General features: G+C 38.8%; 1 protein-coding gene across 6 annotated transcripts in view; it reads left to right on the top strand.

Annotated features, from left to right (window-relative positions):
- Positions 1-22,161, top strand: part of SPHKAP (SPHK1 interactor, AKAP domain containing) — a 202,106-nt gene that overhangs the window by 166,596 nt on the left and 13,349 nt on the right. For 2 of the 6 annotated variants that reach the window (XM_034955311.3, XM_034955312.3), the window contains 3 exons: positions 19,800-19,985; positions 20,338-20,364; positions 21,874-21,960. In XM_034955311.3, coding sequence (XP_034811202.2) covers positions 19,800-19,985; positions 20,338-20,364; positions 21,874-21,960 — 300 coding nt within the window. The remainder of the gene's footprint in view (positions 1-19,799; positions 19,986-20,337; positions 20,365-21,873; positions 21,961-22,161) is intronic. The other 4 variants (XM_008975308.4, XM_057301524.1, XM_008975309.4 and 1 more) reach the window with 2 other exon arrangements.

Raw genomic sequence — 22,161 nt, 5'->3', positions numbered from 1 at the left:
TGCTTAAAGAACTCTCCATTCCTTTTACACCTTATATTTTCTGTAGAAAATTTATAAGATTCTTGAATATGAGACCATTGTATCATTTCTTTAGCTTTGGTTTGTAGTTAAACAAAACAGGATCTAGAACTAGAAATACCATTTGACCCAGCCATCCCATTACTGGGTATATACCCAAAGGATCATAAATCATGCTGCTATAAGGACACATGCACACGTATGTTTATTGCAGCACTATTCACAATAGCAAAGACTAGGAACCAACCCAAATGTCCAACAATGATAGACTGGATTAAGAAAATGTGGCACATGTACACCATGGAATACTATGCAGCCATAAAAAATGATGAGTTCATGTCCTTTGTAGGGACATGGATGAAATTGGAAATCATCATTCTCAGTAAACTATCGCAAGGACAAAAAATCAAACACTGCATGTTCTCACTCATAGGTGGGAATTGAACAATGAGAACACATGGACACAGGAAGGGGAACATCACACTCTGGGGACTGTTGTGGGGTGGGGGGAGGGGGAGGGATAGCATTAGGAGATATACCTAATGCTAAATGACAAGTTAATGGGTGCAGCACACCAGCATGGCACGTGTATACATATGTAACTAACCTGCACTTTGTGCACATGTACCCTAAAACTTAAAGTATAATAATAATAATAAAATTAAATTTAAAAAAAACAGGAAAACAAAATAAAAAATTAAGCTACTGGGCTTGGAAAACCTAAGTTGGAGAAGTCTTTTCAGAGACATATGCCTATATTGTTTATTATTTACCAAGAGTGGCAGCCAACAAGTTGAACACAGCCTTCATCAAATTTCAGCAGCTCTCTGAAAATCCTTGATACTTTTCCACTTCCACCAGGGAAGGAGAAGGGATTCATCCTCAGGTACCAGTGCTCCCCATTAGAGGACATCATTACTGGTGTGGTTATGGTTGAGTGTATTTGGTACATAGTGTCTAGGTGGATTTAAATATTTCTTTTTTAGCCACTCAGTACTAAGAACTTAACTTTCCAATTGGATGAAATCCTGGAAGAATAAGGAGAAAGCATGAAAACGTAAAAGCAAAAGAACACAAAGCTAAATCAAATGACGTAGGCAGAGCTAACCAAAAAGACACATTTTTATACATCAGTAGTTCTCCAGTTATAGACAATATTTATCAAAGCATTTTATCTAGGTCGTTTGGAGAATTACAAATTTTTTAAAGTGATCAGAGTTAAAGAAACAAATTAGCTCATGTGTAATTCTTTAGAATTCCCTTAACCTGAAATACAAGAAAATGGAAAACCCTTCTTAGAGAATCCAGATGCCTGATTTGGAGTCTTCTTTAACCCAGATATCTTAAACCCAGCTGAGATTTTTAACCAAAGAGTGGCTAGTTAGGGAATGTTCATGAAATAGTAGTTCAACAAGATTTATGGTTGTAGGCTGAGATCAAATAGCAATTGTCACTGAAGTTGAATAAAATTCATAATACAATTATGAATTAAATGTCACTGATATTATCTTTAAAATAGGTACAATTCAATGCTTTTTCCAAAATATACTGGAAATATGTATGAATAAAGTCCCCAAATGACTTACATAGAATGGCCCAAGAACACACCCTCTCAAATCATGATTTCTGGTTTGGTTTTCCACCAATAAAACAGGAAAGAATGTGGAGTCATCCACCCTAGAAATTCAAGACCTACATCTGCTTCCAAAACATAAGGACTAAATATTGAAAATGTTTTTCTTTGTGGAACAATATAAAGAATTATTAAAGAACATGGATTTCACTAACCTTGTAACTATGAGCAACTTCTCTGTTTACCAAAGTTTACTCACCTATAGGTAGGAATAATAATTATCTTATAAGAGGATCTTTAAGGTTTTAATAAGGAAATGCACATAAGTCTCTCAACTCAGGGCCTCGCCTGTTGTAATAAATGCTTGCTTTTTGGTTGTTGTCATTGCTGTTTGGAGTTAGGGTATATGATTACCCTTATTCCAGGAAATTTTTTCCAAAAGAAGTATCTTAAAAGCTGGGCGCGGTGGCTCATGCCTATAATCCAAGCACTTTGGGAGGCCGAGGCAGATGGATCACGAGGTCAGGAGTTCAAGACCAGCCTGGCCAAGGTGGTGAAACCCTGTCTCTACTAAAAATACAAAAATTAGCCAGGTGTGGTGGAGGGCACCTTCCCAGCTACTTGGGGGGCTGAGGCAGAGAATTGCTTGAACCTGGGAGGTGGAGGTTGCAGTGAGCCGAGTTCGTGCCTCTGCACTCCAGCCTGGGTGATGGGGCAAGACTCTGTCTCAAAAAACAAAGAAAAAGGAATATCTTACAAACACTGCGAAGATTTTATTAAAACGAGGATTTCCAGGATTTGCTAGAGGGAAAATTAACCATATTTAGATTACATTTTCTAAGCTCAGAGATGTTATGGGATTTGATTAGTCAAATAGCTAAGTACAAAACTCACTTCTCTGTGAAACAGTTCTACTCCCTTATACACAAACAAGGTAAGTGGCATATGCACTCTTAATTTTGTTTGGAGATGGGGAGGTGTCATGTCCTGAAAATAATTTTAGGCTACTTTCTTTAGGCATGTTTTCATGATTCTTACTTTAAAAAAAAGTTATTTATGCTCAATATACTGAAATAAAAATCACTTTCTTACTTTTTTGATAAAAGAATAACAACTTCAGAATTTATTGGACTTCTTGATAAGTTGAGACCACAAAGTATAAGCAACAAACTGACAATTCTGAGCATTCACATGCTATACTTACTGACATAATCTTAAGTTTTAGAAACATATTTTAGGTGCTGTATCCATTTATATTTGCTTCAAGAAAAAAAATTATTCATCCAACAAATATTTGAGTGCTTATTCTGACAAGCAGTTGGCCTTGGGGCTGAAAACACAGAAGAAAATAGAAAGACTTGATATCTACTCTCATAGTTCTTACACACTAGTGGGAGAGACAGGGAGAGTACATAGGAAAACCTTTCAAAAAAATATTATTGTACAGTGTGATGAGAAAAAATAAAAAATAATGTGGTAGCAAATGACTGGTAGGGAAAGTGGCTACTTAGATAGGATGTTGGCATTGAGATGAGACCTAAACGAAGAGAAGGTGCCAGCCGTGAGAAGAACTAGAGTGAAAGACTTGCATTTTAAGCATTATGGTGATCTAGCCAGCCTGAAAAATGTTCCCACTATGAATCACCTAGAAATCCTGGATTAAGTATAATAAACATCCTTTTAGGTATGAAGCTGATCTTTTTTTTTAAAGGAAGACAAGCAAATAAGCTTTAGTGATCTATTGCCCAGAATGGTGAATGTAATAAATAACAATGCATTGTATATTTCTTTCTTTCTTTCTTTTTTTTTTTTTTTTTTGAGATAAAGTCTCTGTCACCCAGGCTGGAGTGCTGTGGTGCAACCATGGCTCACCGCAGCCCCAACCTCCAGGGCTCAAGCAATCCTTCCTTCTCAGCCTTTCAAGCAGCTGAGACTATAGGTGTGCACCACCATGCCTGCCCAATTTTTTAATTTTTTTGTGGAGATGGAGATCTCATTCTGTTGCCCAGGCTGGTCTCAGACTCCTGGGCTCAAGTGATCCTGCCACCTCAGCCTCCCAAAGTGCTGGTAGTACAGGTGTGAGCCACTGGGCCTGGCCTGTGTATTTCAAAACTGTTAAAAGATTAGATATTAAATGTTTTCACCACAACAAAATATAAGTATGTGAGGTGCTAGATTTTTTAATTAGCATGACTTAATCATTCCACAAGGTAAAACTATATGAAAACATCACAGTATACCCCATATAATAGATACAATTACTGTCAATTAAAAAAATTGACAAGCAAGTGTGATATATTCCCCATGGATTTGGATGTTTGGTACCCCCGTCTTAAACAGCAGCCCCTAAGAACCCTTATCTGGAGAGATGGAAACAGAATGCTGTCTGCCATTTATGATTTACCCTCATTTCTATATTCTCAGGAATTATTTTATTTACCCTTATTTGCAAGGCTAATCTTAACAATAGTAATTATAGAAATTTCAGAGGTTAAAAAAAGAAAGAATTTGAAAAGGTAGTAAATTAAAGGTGACTCTGTGCTTGCCCTTAAGGGCATCTACCAGTCTCTGTAGCCTAAAAATTCATTTTCTAAAGGCTAGTGGAAACCAGGAAATGAGGGTCTGCGAATGGTGAAGACTTGGAACTGAGGCAGACTTCCACATCCTGAAGGGTTACAACCTCAGTAAAGGTGTGAACTATGGAAAAAGTTCACCCATCAGAAGAGTGAACTGATTAAAAAAAAAAAAGGCATCTTTCAGGGTTCAGGCTCTGGATACGAGGAGAAAACAATCCCCTTGAGAATTTATAACCACAGCTTACCCTAATGCATTTTTGTCATTCTCATTTGCATCATACTTGTGGTCCAGGAAATCCCAAGCTGGTAAGTTACCTTAAAACAATCTCAGGTTAACAACCCTGTGAGAGCTTGGAAGAGACAAAAGTAAAATCTCTGGAGAGTTAAGCCCAGTCTTAAAGGATTTCAACAAATAAAGCCCCATCAAGTATAAGCTCAGAGTCTTAAACTGAAAGACACACAAGGAATCAAGGCACTGTAAGAAAGACTCAGCACAAACATGAAGAGGCAGAATTAGCCCTATCGAAGTTCTCAGACACTGCAATTATTAAATACAGAATGTAAAGTACTTATGTTTAATATTTGGAAAAAATGAGACATACAAAATAGGAGAAAGAAACAAACTACCATCAGAATAGAATAAGATAGATATAAAAAATCAATAAAATACTACTACAAAGACGAAAAGTATAATGAAATTAAAAACCACTAGATAGAAAAACGTATTAATTATTGAAATCAAAACCACAATGGCATACCTACAGAGAGAGCTTTAAAGATAAATGTGAAAGGTCTTCTGTTTCTACTCACAATGAAGTTATTGAAACTCAACTTGCCCTCCATCCGTGAACAATTGTTTTCTTTTGTTTTTGAGATGGAGTTTCGCTCTGTCACCCAGGCTAGAGTGCAGTGGTGCGATCTCAGCTCACTGCAATCTCTGCCTCCTAGCTTCAAGCGATTCTCCTGCCTCAGCCTCCCGAGTAGCTGGGACTACAGGCACATGCCACCACACCCAGCTAATTTTTCTTTCGTATTTTTAGTAGAGACGGGGTTTCACCATGTTGGCCACGCTGGTCTTGAACTCCTGACCTCAGGTGATCCACCTGCCTCTGCCTCCCAAAATGCTGGGATTATAAGCATGAGCCACTGTGCCTGGCCCATCCATGAATAATTTTTTTAGTGGTCAGAATTAAACAACTGATTTCATACATTGTACAACAAGCAGCACATTGAGCGAAGGGAAACAAACGTGATTAGCCCTATAATTGCCCTGTCTATCTGGATTGCCTTTTCAGACAATAATGCCAAGAGGGAAATCCTGAGCAGAGTTCAGTGGGCACAATGAGGTGAGGAGACACAGACTAGAGGGAGATATGCAGAGAAAGAAGAGGAATCTGCACAGGAAGCCCCTTGACCTGTTGCTGGACACTGAGGCATGAATCTATAGGTACAGCCCCATGATGCTAGAGAATTGTAAGCTGGACAATGCCACAAGCTCGCATAGTACTGGAAAATGTTTAGTCCCAACTAGCCAGAGTGAAGAATCCATGTTACATACACACAGTACTTAGTAGAGACCCTAAAAACATCACATCATAGAATTAAAGCTAAACTAGCCCTAAAAATAAAGGCTAATCTACACTTGCTCTAACACAACTTAAAAGCAAGCATCAAAAAGATCAAGCTGAACTGAAACTAATTTAACCTGGAATAAAGTTCAACATTGTTTAAAGAAAAGACAACAAAATCTAGTACTCAACAACATAAATTTGCAATGTAACATCCAAGCAAAAAATGCTACACAAAGAAGAAGAAAAATATCACTCATTATAAGGAGTATAATCATCAAAAGAAACATATCCAGAAATTACAGAGAAGATGAAATGAGCAGACAAGGACTTTGAGCAAAGGGAAACAAACATGATAAAGAAATTAAATATCTCTTATAAATATGCCAAAAGACTTAAAGGTACACATGAATGTAAGACTTGATGAAAGTTATAAACTCATAAATTAAGAAATATAATGAACTCTAAGCAGGATCAACAGAAAGAAAATCACATCAAGGCACATGATAATCAAATTATTAAAAGCAAATCATAAAGAAATTGTCTTAAAAGCAGCCCAGAGAAAAAGAAACATTATATACTAAGAAGCACAAATAAAACTGCAGATTTCTTATCAGAAACAATGTAAGATAAAAGACAAAGTATGACAACTATACTATGCTGAAGGAGAAAAAAAACTGTCAGACTAGTATACTTTATCCAGCAAAAATTCCTTCAAAAATAAAGGCTATTCATTAATAGGAAGATTCAATATTTTCATGATGTCAGTTCTTCCCAGTTGAATCTATAGATTCATTACAATCCCAATCAAAATCCCAGCAAGTTATTTTGCAGATATCAACAAACTAATTCCAAAGTTTGTATGGAGACCAAAAGACCAAGAATATTGAACACAAGATTGAAGAGGAAGAACAAAGTTAGAGGATTGAGACTACCTGACATGATGATTTACTCTACAGCTATAGTAGTCAAGAGAGTGTGGTATTGGCAAAATCAAGCAATGGAACAGAATAGAGAGCCCAATAATAGACACCCACAAATAGAGTCAATGGATCTTTGACAAAGAAACAAAGGCAATATATTGAAGAGAAGATAGTCTCTTCAATAAACAGTACAGAAACAACTGGACATTTACATGCCAAAAAAAATGAATCCAGACACATTACACCCTTTGAAAAAATCACACGAATGGATCACAGACCTAAATGTAAACAAAAGCTATATAACTCCTGGAATGGCTGGGTGCAGTGGCTCAAGCCTGTAATCCCAGCACTTTGGGAGGCCAAGGTGGGTGGATCACCTGAGGTCAGGAGTTTGAGACCAGCCTGGCCAACATGGTGAAACCCTGTCTCTACTAAAAATACAAAAAGTAGTTGTGTGTTTTGGTGTGCCTATAATCCCAGCTACTTGGGAGGCTGAGACAGGAGAATCTCTTGAACCTGGGAGGTAGAGTTTGCAGTGAGCTGAGATTGCACCACCTCACTCCAGCCTGGGTGACAGAGCAAGACTCTCTCGCAGGAAAAAAAAAAAATAACTCCTAGAAGATAATGTAGGAGAAAAATCTAGGTGGATTGTGGGTATGGCAATGACATTTTTGATACATCAAAGGCACAATCTATAAAAGAAAGGCTTGATAAGATAGACTTTATTAAAATTAAAAACTTTTGCTCTGTGAAAGACACTGACAAGAGAATGAGAAGAGGTAAGCCACAGATTGGGAGAAAATATTTCTAAAATACATATCTAATAAAAGACTATTACCTGAAATATACAAAGAACTCTTAAAACTCAATAACATAAAGATAAAAACTTTAAAAACTCATTTTTAAATCAGTTTAAGTCAAGGAGTTTTTCAGCTATGTTTTCTTCTAGTAGTTTTATAGTTTTAGTCCTTACATTTAAGTATTTAATCCATTTTTAGTTGATTTTTATATAAGAGGTGAGAAAAGGGTCCATTTTTAGTCTTCTGTATGTGGATATCCAGTTTTCCTACACCATTTATTGAAGAGACTATCCTTTCTTCATTATGTGTTTTTGGCACCTTTGTCAAAAATCAGTTGATCATAGATATGTGGGTTTCTTTCTGGAATCTCTATCCTATTACACTGGTCAATGTGTGTGTTTTTATGCCATTGCCATCCTGTTTTAATTACTATTGCTTTGTAATATATTTTGAAATCAGGAAATTCTGTCATTTGTGACAACATGAATGAACCTAGAGGATGTTATGTTAAATGAGATATGCCAAGCACTGAGAGACAAATACAGTCTGATCTCACATATGGAATCTTAAAAAGTCAAACTCATAGAAGGAGAGAGTAAAATGATGATTTCCAGAGGCTGGGGACTGGGGGAGGTGGACAGAGAAAGGAAGATTCTAGTCAATAGGTAAAAAGCTATAGTTAGACAGAACATGTTCTGGTGCTCTATTGCACAGAAAAGTGACTACAGTTAATAATAATGTATGATATATCTCAAAATAGCTAAAAGAGAAGGTTTTAAATGTTCTCATCAAAAATATAAATATTTGGCATGATGGATATTCTTATTACCCCAATTTAATCATTCCACAGTGTATACATATATCAAATTATTGTACTGTACCCCATAAATAGATGTCATTATTATTTGTCCATTAAAGATAATATAAAACTTGAAAATGATCAAAAGCAGTTCCAAGACGGCTGAATAGGAACAGCTCCAGTCTGCAGTTCCCAGCGTGAGCGATGCAGAAGACAGATGATTTCTGCATTTCCAACTGAGCTTTGAAGAGAGTAGTGGTTCTCCCAGCATGGAGTTGGAGATATGAGAACAGACAGACTGCCTCCTCAAGTGGGTCCCTGACCCCCGAGTAGCCTATCTGGGAGGCATCCCCCAGTAGGGGAAGACTGACACCTCACACGGCTGAGTACCCCTCTGAGACGAAACCTCCAGAGGAACAATCAGACAGCAGCATTTGCTGTTCAGCAATATTCGCTGTTCTGCAGCCTCCACTGCTATACCCAGGCAAACAGGGTCTGGAGTGGACATCCAGCAAACTCCAACAGACCTGCAGCTGAGGGTCCTGACTGTTAAAAGGAAAACTAACAAACAGAAAGGACATCCACACCAAAACCCCATCTGTACATCACCATCATCAAAGACCAAAGGTAGATAAAACCACAGAGATGGGGAAAAGACAGAACAGAAAAACTGAAAATTCTAAAAATCAGAGTGCCTCTCCTCCTCCAAAGGAACGCACCTCCTCACCAGCAACAGAACAAAGCTAGATGGAGAATTACTTTGATGAGATGAGAGAAGAAGGCTTCAGACGATCAAACTTCTCCGAGCTAAAGGAGGAAGTTTGAACCCATGGCAAAGAAGTTAAAAACCTTGAAAAAAGATTAGACAAAAGGCTAACTAGAAAAACCAATGCAGAAAAGTCCTTAAAGGACCTGATGAAGCTGAAAACCATGGCACGAGAATTACATGATGAATGCACAAGCTTCAGTAGCAGATTCAATCAACTGGAAGAAAGGGTATCAGTGACTGAAGATCAAATGAATGAAATGAAGCGAGAAGAGAAATTTAGAGAAAAAAGAATAAAGATAAATGAACAAAGCCTCCAAGAAATATGGGACTGTGTGAAAAGAACAAATCTACATCTGATTGGTGTACCTGAAAGTGATGGGGAGAATGGAACCGACTTGGAAAACACTCTGCAGAATATTATCCAGGAGAACTTCCCCAACCTAGCAAGGCAGGCCAACATTCAAATTCAGGAAATACAGAGAACACCACAAAGATACTCCTCAAGAAGAGCAACTCCAAGACACATAATTGTCATATTCACCAAAGATGAAATGAAGGAAAAAATGTTAAGGGCAGCCAAAGAAAAAGGTCGGGTTACCCACAAAAGGAAGCCCATCAGACTAACAGCTGATCTCTTGGCAGAAACTCTACAAGCCAGAACAGAGTGGGGGCCAATATTCAACATTCTTAAAGAAAAGAATTTTCAACCCAGAATTTCATATCCAGCCAAACTAAGCTTCATAAGTGAAGGAGAAATAAAATACTTTACAGACAAGCAAATACTGAGAGATTTTGTCACCACCAGGCCTGCCCTACAAGAGCTCCTGAAGGAAGCACTAAACATGGAAATGAACAACTGGTACCAGCCACTGCAAAAACATGCCAAATTGTAAAGACCATCAATGCTAGGAATAAACTGCATCAACTAACGAGGAAAACAACCAGCTAACATCATAATGACATGATCAAATTCCCACATAACAATATTAACCTTAAATGTAAATGGGCTAAATGCTCCAATTAAAAGACACAGACTGGCAAATTGGATAAAGAGTCAAGACTCATCAGCGTGCTGTATTCAGGAAACCCATCTCACATGCAGAGACACACATAGGCTCAAAATAAAGGAATGGAGGAAGATCTACCAAGCAAATGGAAAACAAAAAAAGGCAGGGGTTACAAACCTAGTCTCTGATAAAACAGACTTTAAACCAACAAAGATCAAAAGAGACAAAGAAGGCCATTACATAATGGCAAAGGGATCAATTCAACAAGAAGAGCTAACTATCCTAAATATATATGCAACCAATACAGGAGCACCCAGATTCATAAAGCAAGTCCTTAGAGACCTACAGACAGACTTAGACTCCCATACAATAATAGTGGGAGACTTTAACACCCCACTGTCAACATTGGACAGATCAACGAGACAGAAAGTTAACAAGGATATCCAGGAATTGAATACAGCTCTGCACCAAGTGGATCTAATAGACATCTAGAGAACTCTCCACCCCAAATCAACAGAATATACATTCTTCTCAGAACCACACCGCACCTATTCCAAAATTCACATAGTTGGAAGTAAAGCACTCCTCAGCAAATGTAAAAGAACAGAAATTATAACAAACAGTCTCTCAGACCAAAGTGCAATCAAACTAGAACTCAGGATTCAGAAACTCACTCAAAACCAATCAACTACGTGGAAACTGAACAACGTGCTACTGAATGACTACTGGGTACATAACAAAATGAAGGCAGAAATAAAGATGTTCTTTGAAACCAACGAGAACAAAGACACAACATACCAGAATCTCTGGGACAGATTTAAAGCAGTGTGTAGAGGAAAATTTATAGCACTAAATGCCCATAAGAGAAAGCAGGAAAGACCTAAAATTGACACCCTAACATCACAATTAAAAGAACTAGAGAAGCAAGAGCAAACACATTCAAAAGATAGCAGAAGGCAAGAAATAACTAAGATCAGAGCAGAACTGAAGGAGATAGAGACACAAAAAACCCTTCAAAAAATCAATGAATCCAGGAGCTGATTTTTTGAAAAGATCAACAAAATTGATAGAACGCTAGCAAGACTAATAAAGAAGAAAAGAGAGAAGAACCGAATAGACATAATAAAAAATGATAAAGGGGATATCACCACCCATCCCACAGAAATACAAACTACCATCAGAGAATACTATAAACACCTCTATGCAAATAAACTAGAAAATCTAGAAGAAACGGATAAATTCCTCAACACATACACTCTCTCAAGACTAAACCAGGAAGAAGTTGAATCTCTTAATAGACCAATAACATGCTCTGAAATTGAGGCAATAATTAATAGCCTACCAACCAAAAAAAGCCCAGGACCAGATGGATTCACAGCCGAATTCTACCAGAGGTACAAGGAGGAGCTGGTACCATTCTTTTTGAAACTATTCCAATCAATAGAAAAAGAGGGCATCCTCCCTAACTCATTTTATGAGGCCAGCATCATCCTGATACCAAAGCCTGGCAGAGACATAACGAAAAAAGAGAATTTTAGACCAATATCCCTGATGAACATCGATGCAAAAGTCCTCACTAAAATACTGGCAAACCGAATCCAGCAGCACATCAAAAAGCTTATCACCATGATCAAGTGGACTTCATCCCTGGGATGCAAGGCTGGTTCAACATACGCAAATCAATAAATGTAATCAGGTACGTAAACAGAACCAAAGATAAAATCCACATGATTATCTCAAAAATGCAGAAAAGTCCTTTGACAAAATTCAATAGCCCTTCATGCTAAAAACTCTCAATAAATTAGGTATTGATGGGATGTATCTAAAAATAATAAGGGCTATGTATGACAAACCCACAGCCAATATCATACTGAATGGGCAAAAACTGGAAGCATTCCCTTTGAAAACTGGCACAAGACAGGGATGCCCTCTCTCACCACTCCTATTCAACATAGTGTTGGAAGTTCTAGACAGGGCAATCAGGCAGGGGAAAGCAATAAAGGTATTCAATTAGGAAAAGAGGAAGTCAAATTGTCCCTGTTTGCAGATGACATGATTGTATATCTAGAAAACCCCATCGTTTCAGCTCAAAATCTCCTTAAGCTGATAAGCAACTTCAGCAAAGTCTCAGGATACAAAATCAATGTGCAAAAATCACAAGCATTCTTATACACCAATAACAGACAAACAGCCAAATCATGAGTGAACGCCCATTCACAATTGCTTCAAAGAGAATAAACTACCTAGGAATCCAACTTACAAGGGATGTGAAGGACCTCTTCAAGGAGAACTACAAACCACTGCTCAATGAAATAAAAGAGGACACAAACAAATGGAAGAACATTCCATGCTCATAGGTAGGAAGAATCAATGTCGTGAAAATGGCCATACTGCCCAAGGTAATTTATAGATTCAATGCCATCCCCATCAAGCTACCAATGACTTTCTTCACAGATTGGAAAAAACTACTTTAAAGTTCACATGGAACCAAAAAAGAGCCCGCATTGCCAAGTCAATCCTAAGCCAAAAGAACAAAGCTGGAGGCATCACGCTGCCTGACTTCAAACTATACTACAAGGCTACAGTAACCAAAACAGCATGGTACTGGTACCAAAACAGAGGTATAGACCAATGGAACAGAACAGAGCCCTCAGAAATAATACCACACATCTACAACCATCTGATCTTTAACAAACCTGATGAAAACAAGAAATGGGGAAAGGATTCCCTATTTAACAAATGGTGCTGGGAAAACTGGCTACCCATATGTAGAAAGCTGAAACTGGATCCCTTCCTTACACCTTATACAAAAATTAATTCAAGACGGATTAAAGACTTAAATGTTAGACCTAAAACCATAGAAACCCTAGAAGAAAACCTAGGCAATACCATTCAGGACATAGGCATGGGCAAGGACTTCATGTGTAAAACACCAAAAGCAATGGCAACAGAAGCCAACATAGACAAATGGGATCTAATTAAACTAAAGAGCTTCTGCACCGCAAAAGAAACTACCATCAGAGTGAACAGGCAACCTACAGAATGGGAGAAAATTTTTGCAATCTACTCATCTGACAAAGGGCTAATATCCAGAATCTACAAAGAACTCAAACAAATTTACAGGAAAAAAACAAACAACCCCATCAAAAAGTGGGCAAAGGATATGAACAGACACTTCTCAAAAGAAGACGTTTATGCAGCCAACAGACACGTGAAAAAATGCTTATCATCACTGGCCATCAGAGAAATGCAAATCAAAACCGCAATGAGATATCATCTCACAGCAGTTAGAATGGCGATCATTAAAAAGTCAGGAAACAACAGGTGCTGGAGAGGATGTGGAGAAATAGGAACACTTTTACACTGTTGGTGGGACTGTAAACTAGTTCAACCATTGTGGAAGTCAGTGTGGCGATTCCTCAGGGATCTAGAACTAGAAATACCATTTGACCCAGCCATCCCATTACTGGGTATATATCCAAAGGATTATAAATCATGCTGCTATAAAAACACATGCACATGTATGTTTATTGCGGCACTACTCACAATAGCAAAGACTTGGAACCAATCCAAATATCCAACAATGATAGACTGGATTAAGAAAATGTGGCACATATACACTATGGAATACTATGCAGCCATAAAAAATGATGAGTTCATGTCCTTTGTAGGGACATGGATGAAGCTGGAAACCATCATTCTCAGCAAACTATCGCAAGGACAAAAAACCAAACACTGCACGTTCTCACTCATAGGTGGGAATTGAACAATGAGAACACATGGACACAGGAAGGGGAATATCACACACCAGGGCCTGTGGTGGGCTGGGGGGAGGGGGAAGGGATAGCATTAGGAGATATACCTAATGTAAATGACAAGTTAATGGGTGCAGCACACCAACATGGCACATGTATACATAGGTAACAAACCTGCACATTGTGCACATGTACCCTAGAACTTAAAGTATAATAAATATATATGTGTGTATATATATATTTATATATGTGTGTATATATATTTACATATGTATATATTTATATACATATATATTTATATATGTATATATACACATATATATTTATATATGTGTATATATACACATATATTTATATATGTATATATACACATATATATTTATATATGTGTATATATGTGTGTATATATATTTATATATGTATATATATTTATATATGTATAGATATATTTATATGTATAGATATATTTATATATATGTGTGTGTATATATATATGTTTATATAAAAGAAAAATGATCAAAAGGCCTGAAGAGACACTTCACCAAAGAACATGTATGGATAGCATATAAGCATATAAAAAGATGTTCAACATTATGTCATTATGGACTTGCAAATCAAAACAATCAGATACCACCACATACATATTAGAATCCCAAAATTCAAAATACTGACAAAACCAGATGCTGGCAAAGATGTGGAGCAACAGAAACTCATTCATTACTGATTGGAATACAAAATGGAGCAGCCACTTTTGAAGACATTTGGGGAGTGTTTTACAAAACTAAAGATACTCTTACCATACAACCCAGCAATCCTGCTCCTTGGTATTTACCCAAACACGTTGAAAACTTATGCCCATATAAAAACCTGCACACAGATGTTTATACTAGCTTTAGTTAGAATTGCCAAAACTTAGAAGCAACAGGGGATTCTTCAGTAGGTAAATGGATAAATTGTGGTAAATCCAAACAATAGAATTTTATTCAGCACTAACAACAAAGAACTGTCAAGCCATGAAAAGATACAGAGGAACCTTAAGTGCATATTATTAAATGTTGTCAATCTTTTATTTATTTTATTTTATTTTTATTATTTTTTTTTTTAGATGGAGTCTTGCTGTCTCCCAGGCTGGAGTGCAGTGGCGCCATCTTGGCTCACTGCAACCTCCACCTCGTGGGTTCAGGGGATTCTCCTGCCTCAGCCTCCCGAGTAGCTGGGACTACAGGCGCCCACCACCATGCCCGGCTAATTTTTTGTATATTTAGTAGAGATGGGGTTTCACCATGTTAGCCACGATGGTCTCCATCTCCTGGCCTTGTGATCCACCCACCTCGGCCTCCCAAAGTGCTGGGATTACAGACGTGAGCCACCATGCCCGGCCGACTAATTTGTGTATTTTTAGTAGAGACAGTGTTTCACCATGTTGGCTAGGCTGGTCTTGAACTCCTGACCTCAGGTGATCCACCCGCCTTGGCCTCCCAAAGTGCTGGAATTACAGGAGTGAGCCACCGCTCCTGGCCAAATGTTGCCAATCTTAAGACGCTACATGCTATATGATTCCAACTATATGACAGTCTCAAAAAAGGCAAAACTATGGAGACAATAAAAAGATCAGTGGTTGTCAGAGGTTAGAGGGCAGGAGGGTTGAACAGGTAGAGCACAGAGGATTTTTAGGGCAGTGAACTTATACTGTATGATATTAGTCATTATACATTTGTCAAAGCCTATAGAATATGCAACATCAAGAGTGAACCCTAATGGAAATTACAGGCTAGATGGTCTCTAAAATCTCTGCCAACTGAGAGATTCGATTCTATGATGGAATTTGATATGACATAATCTTCTGAATCTCTGTGGATGATATATAAGATAAGAAGGGGGAAGCCATCTGCATGAATCTGCACAACACCTCTGTGCATTATTCATAAATAAATGAGCAGAACTATAAATTTCAATTTCTCTCAAAATGAAAACTAGTGTTGTGGATAATGATTATTCATTCTGAACTCCTAGTTATGTGACATGGAATGTGAGATTTACTTTAAATAGAGCATGAAGTTGAGATAAAGTAAAATACACTGACAGACTCATTTTTTAATAAGGATGTTGGATGTCAATCACTGAGATTTAACTTCTTTAGTAAGAAATAGCCTGGAATAAATGTTTCTAATAACATGAGATTCTAACTTAATAAGAAATTGGTCCAGGAAATGACTTTTTACCTAGGCAAGTGAATGGTTTGGGAACCTTCTCCTTTGTATCTGGTTCTTGGCTTATTTGCACTGTGTTGGGGATATGTGTATTATTTCCATTTGTCATCAATGAACTTTTCTTTCATTTGAATTTAAGTCCATGCTGCCTCTTTGGCTGCACCATTCTCCTCCTTCCTCCCTACACGATTTGGAAAAATCTCAATATTTCAACAAGAAAAACCAAGCAAGGACCTTCTTTCACAAAGTGTTAGCAGCATAGCATACTAGAAATAACCACACCTCAATGCCAAACCTACCCAGAACACTGTGAGAAGGACTGTCAGGATCAAGCATCCAAAGCCTTTTGTAAAATTCCTTAGGTGACAAGTTCACACATCAAAAAGGAGATTTTTAATCACACTCAAAAAGTTATGCATTTGAAACTCTGCTCTCTATATGAGAACTTTTTTAAATTTTTAAAATATAACCATTCTCAGAGAACGGATAACAGTACTAATTCTAAGATTGAGGAAAATTACATAGACCTTTCTCCAGCCAATATTTTACTTTAAATGAAAGAGGCCACCTGTCTTAGGTTGTATTCCCTGGGAACAGACTCTGAGAGGGAGAGCTGCAGGCAGATAATTTGTCAGGGAGTTCTCTGCAGAAATATATGCATACCCATGTAAGGAAGTGGGAAAGGCAGGATTGGCCAAGAGGAGAGGTCCTTCCCAAGTGTGTCTGCAACTGAGGCCTCGGCACATCCTGCAGGAAACCCCGAAGATGGGATGGTCTGTCAGTTTTGATGCAAATGGAAGCAAGGAGTGGGCTTTTGTATCTCTATGTTAGCCAGACATTAGGATCCTCACTGGGAAAGGGTCTAAGCTTGGCAAGGCAATTCCTTCACTGAGGGTAATTCCCAGTGTGTACAGTCAGCAGCCTGTGTTCTCCACAGTCAGGGTACCATGGCCTGGAGTAAAACAATCCAGCATCTACTAGATCAAGTGACTATTTTTACTGTCAATAGCAAAATATGCTGTTGCTTTTTGTTTGTAGTCATTTATGTCTGTTAATGTCAAAAACATAAATACTGTTAGTTTTTGATGACCCTGTAAGTAGTCTGCAGACAAATTTCTATGAACATGTTTACATTTCTGTACATCAGAGTTTCCTGAGCAAAGGGCACTGATACCTGAATTAAAGGGTGATTGAATATTAACCCTAAAGGCCGGGCGCGGTGGCTCATGCCTGTAATCCCAGCACTTTGGGAGGCCCAGGAGTGCAGGTCACTTGAGTTCGAGACCAGCCCAGCCAACATGGCAAATCCTATCTCTACTAAAAATAAAAAAATTAGCCAGGCATGGTGACACATGCCTGTAATCCCAGCTACTTGGGAGGCTGAGGCAGGGGAATTGCTTATATCTGGGAGACGGAGGTTGCAGTGAGCTGAGATCATGCTACTGCACTTCAGCCTGGGCAACAAAGCAAGACTTTGTCTCAAACGAACAAACAAACAAACAAAAAACTACCAGCTTGCAAGTAGTGCCACATCTCAGATCTTTCACAGTTTACAACTTAACAAGTGGAGCTCTCTAGACTGACAGTGTGGCTCTGCTTATGAAACTAGACACTTTTAGCAATAACATATTCATCTGAAGAATAGTTTATGTGTTCACAGCTCTGTTCTTAAAATACAAACAAGTGCACTCTTAATAACGAATATTATATACACAAATAACTATATGTACTAGAATGTGACTCAGGAAGCCTTCCATTTCACCAAAAAGAAAGAAAAATAGATTGCTTCAACCATTCAAGGGAGAGAGCTCCAGCTAAGAAGATTAAGAAAGGCCTTGGGGAGGTGGGAGTGTCTTGGCTGAGGCTTGAGGGGTAGTGAGAAGCAAAGATCAAAACAGCGTGTTATTAGACGTGATTCTTAACAAAAGCATGTTATTAGACTTAATGAATTATATAATTTATTAATAAAGAAGAATACTTATTGGATACTTATATACAGGCACTAAGCTAAATGCATTAAATGATTTTTTTTCTAATTTATGTCTTCCAAAAACCTTTATGAGATGTTGTTACTTTTCTTGGAGAGATTTATTAACTTAAGTTGAACAGGTGACAAGTCGTGGAACAGGAATCTACAGCAGTTGGATGGCAGAAAGTATGCTCGAAGCACACTTCTCCACCATTTGGTCAGAAGACTCAACTAGGCAAAGGCTGGGAGGCAAGAAATCCCTGCATTTTTGAAAAACAGTAGATAGTTTTGTTTGTTAAGTAGTGATTAGGGTTGAGGCACATGAAACTTGATAAGCAGGGGGAGCCCACAACGGATAGAGTTTGGCTTCAGGAAGTTCCTGAAGGCTCCTGACAAGAGCAATCAACAATATGCTTTAGGAACTTTAGTCTGGCACCAGGGTTAAGAAGGTTTTGAAAGTGGATGACTAGTTGAAGCACAACCGTTGGAAGGCTGGTGCACTATAGTCCAGGCAAGCACACAAGGTCTAAATGTCTAGTACCAACTCCTGTTTCAGCATAAGCCCTCCAATCTCATTGGGCTTCTGGATCTTCATCTACAGGAAATCTTCCTTCCAAATCTGGAATTCTAGCAATTTAGAAAGACAAATTAAAGTATGTTGGTGTAACAGTAATTGAGGGTTTTGCCATTAAAAGTAATTGTGAAAGCTTTAGAGTTGGAACTGAATGAACAAAGAAATTTATTGAATGTAAAGGGCAAAGAGGAGAAATTGGAAGACTGCAAGATTTTAAGCCTAGGCACACAGAAAAGTCAATGGAAATAAGAAGCCCAGGAAGAGGGTGGGAAGGCAATTAGAATTCGTTTTAGATGTATTGATTTTGAGATGTTAATGAGATATGCAGAAGACCCGCTTGTAAAGGAGCCCAGAATCCAGAAGAAGGGTCCTGGCTGGGATCCAGACTTGGAAGCTATTTTCACAGACAGGCAAGTGGATGAGATTGCTTAGGAACCAACTGTGGAAAGGAGGACAGGAAATCAATCAGAGCCAGCTATAGCTACACTTAAAGGAAAAACAGAGAACTGGGTTCCAGGCAAGAAGGGACCAGAGAGACAGAAATTCACAGGAGGCCAGGGAGGAGAAGCTTCAAGAACAAAGGCCTGTCAGATCAAGGGTTAAATGCTCTGGAGAGCTCCTTGGCCTAAAAATGCAAGTGCTCATCCAGAAGAGTGGTGCTGATATAAATCAGGGGTTGCAGAGGGAGGAGATAGGGTAAAATACAGCACAAAATATAGTGCAAGTGCAAAATACAGAGGCATGCATATCAAAATATAGAGGCATCTTGCTTTTTACCAAGTCAGTGCAAAATGACTTGGTAAAAAGCACCAGAAACGGGGTAGGTATTTTTCTAATGATCCTCTTGCATTAGAATCAACCAGGAGTGATTGATAAAAATGCAGATTTGTGGACCTCCTTCCAGAGACACTGAATCATAATCTCTCGGGTGAATGCTTTGTGTATCTTCTTTTTAAACATCATTGTCCCTCAATAATTCTTTTGTGTGTAGGCCAGGCTACATACATTCGACCTGTTTTTCAAATGATTGGAGGGAGTCAGTAGAAAGAGATTAATAGAAGAGATGGAAAAGCTGGCTGATGGGGAGTAATCCTGAAAAGGCAAATGGGACCTAGGGCACCAGCAGAAGGATCAGCCCAGGGAGACTCTGCCTGTGTCCAGTGACATCCTGTTTATTGGGACTCTACAAAGTGGCTCTGTGAAGTTTCGGTGTGTGTGTGTGCTGCCTCTCTTGGTAATAATATCTTGCCCTCTACAGTGACAGCCTTGATACCAGAGACGTACCAGAGGCTGAAGCCTCCACAGAAGCCAGAGCCCCCGATGAGGCCCCCAACCCTCCAAGCAGCAGCGAGGAGAGCACAGGCAGCTGGACCCAGCTTGCCAACGAGGAGGACAACCCAGATGACACAAGTAGCTTTCTCCAGCTTAGTGAGCGATCCATGAGGTACCTGCTCTTCCCTTGAATTCCCAGGGAAATTGGTCTCAACACAGATTCTAAAAATGCATTTTAATGGTTCTCTGCAAAGGGTCCCTAATAAAGAGAGAAGGAGAGAACAAAAAAAGGAAAGCTCTCACTATGTCGAGGGGCCTGCCTGTCATGATTTGTGCTGAGAGGTATCTTAATATCCAGTTATGGCTTAAATTACTTCGGCCGTGATTAAGAATGAGCTGTGTTCCCTTCCCTGCAAGCCCCAGCTAGAACATTCAATGATGACAACTGTAAATGTTTTTAAATGGTGAGCTGCTTTTACACCTGGTGTGTTTGATACTCTGTCTCTGGTTCATTTGTATTTCAGATGCAACACAGGCTGGGTTTACACGAGGCAAGTGTTTCCACACTGTGTTGTATTGTTTGGCCTGACTGTTCCTCCCTCTATCTCCCCTGCCCTCTGTATTGTTCCTCCCAAAAAGCTAGAGAGGAGATTAAGAGACATCAGATTTGGAAGGGCTCAAGCCAGTCAGGAGACATTAACTAAAATCTATTCCTTGCTGAGGTGGAACCTCTAAAAGACTCTCTGTGTTTCTGCCCAAAATCTCATTTGATACCGAACCACAAACTTTGCACAGAGGCCAAATGGAAAATGGGATCAGCATCTGGGTGTATGTATGACTCTTGGAAAGTTTTATTTCTGGGAGTTTAGTCTGTTTGGACTTAACATTTCACAATGTTAAAGAGTTTGTCAAAACTTCTAAAACTAGCGGAAAGTATTACAAGATAGAAACAAAAAGCAAAGAGAACTCGAATCTTTGGACTCAACAGTAAGGTTTATAGGGTTGATTATCTCCAGTGCAATTTTGAGCCATCAGGTTTCAATACATGAATATGCCTGGTGCCCCCCTCAAAAGCTAAGACAAGAATTTAAATTCGAGGGCATCCAGTTGATATTTTCTACTTTTAGAGTACCATCTACTCTTGGTATATCCAGGAGAAAGCCGTCCCACTACACGACGCACCACCACTCACCCTTTGGAAGCCTTGCTTGAAAGAGACATCACTGGAAACAGAGAAGGTGTGAGGAGACTGAGTGGTTTGGTAAAATTGGATATATTTCATTTCACAAGCACAAACAGAGCCTAAAAATTGGCTCAACTTTGCTGTGTTTCAGTCAGTAAGTTCCAGGCTAGTAACTAGACCATATGTTGATTGTGCAGCCTATGAACATGATGCAATCTGCGGTCCTCCTTCTCTACAGTAAAAAAGGTACCAGGTGTTGCTCTTTCTTGAAGATTGTAAGATAAAGGAGTGATAAAACATTGACATTGCCCAGCTTTGTACTTATGGTTCTGTAGTCTCATGGGAAAATAGCAAGCCAGATGCTCAGCCTATGAAATCCTATGGAATGTCCCTGAGAAAATCCCCCAAATGTCAAAGGGAGAACATGAGTCCACTGGTTTCTGTCAAAACTGGTTCCTTCCAGCCCATGTTTTCAGAAGTTCCTTCATCTCTGCAGGTGTCCCCAGCAGCAAGAAATCTCTTGCCGATAGATAAATACCTTCACCGTAACTAGAATGAAGAAAAGAGGCAGACTGATTGTTACCCCCTAGGTGTGATCTACCAGTTGTGATACCACTTCAGAAAGTGGTATCACAACTTATTATTATTCACAAATTATTATTAGTATTATTATTATCTGCTGAGCTGGTTAGGCTTATGTCTCCTTATGATTTCTCTTAATTTGTTCAGAAATAAATATGAATTGAGGTGTCCTAGGCACAAAGCGATATTTTTCTGGGGACCAAAGGAAGGAGCTTATACAACAATGGAACATCACTGTCAGCAGCATGTTAGAGGGTGGAGACGGGCATTAATATGTAAACTTTTGCTTTGTCAGCAATGGCAACAGTAGTGCCACTAGCAGTCTTGGCATTATGGATCTGGACATTTATCAGGAAAGCATGCCATCTTCTCCCATGATTAAGTAAGTAGCCACTGAGATGCAGTGATTGTGAGACCACTACTCCAATTCCATCTGGCAATCCATTTTGATCATTCAGGTTGTGCCCAACCACTGACCTCATCATGTCTGTACTGCTGTGGTTCCATGTCACTGGAGGAAGAATTCAAGCCTAGAATAGGCCCTGCCCTACCACCACCTGCTTTCTGGGTTTCAAATCTGCCC

Source organism: Pan paniscus, chromosome 13 (genome assembly GCF_029289425.2).
Source record: "Pan paniscus chromosome 13, NHGRI_mPanPan1-v2.0_pri, whole genome shotgun sequence".
Lineage (NCBI taxonomy): Eukaryota > Metazoa > Chordata > Mammalia > Primates > Hominidae > Pan > Pan paniscus.
This window is presented reverse-complemented; position numbering and strand designations above follow the sequence as displayed.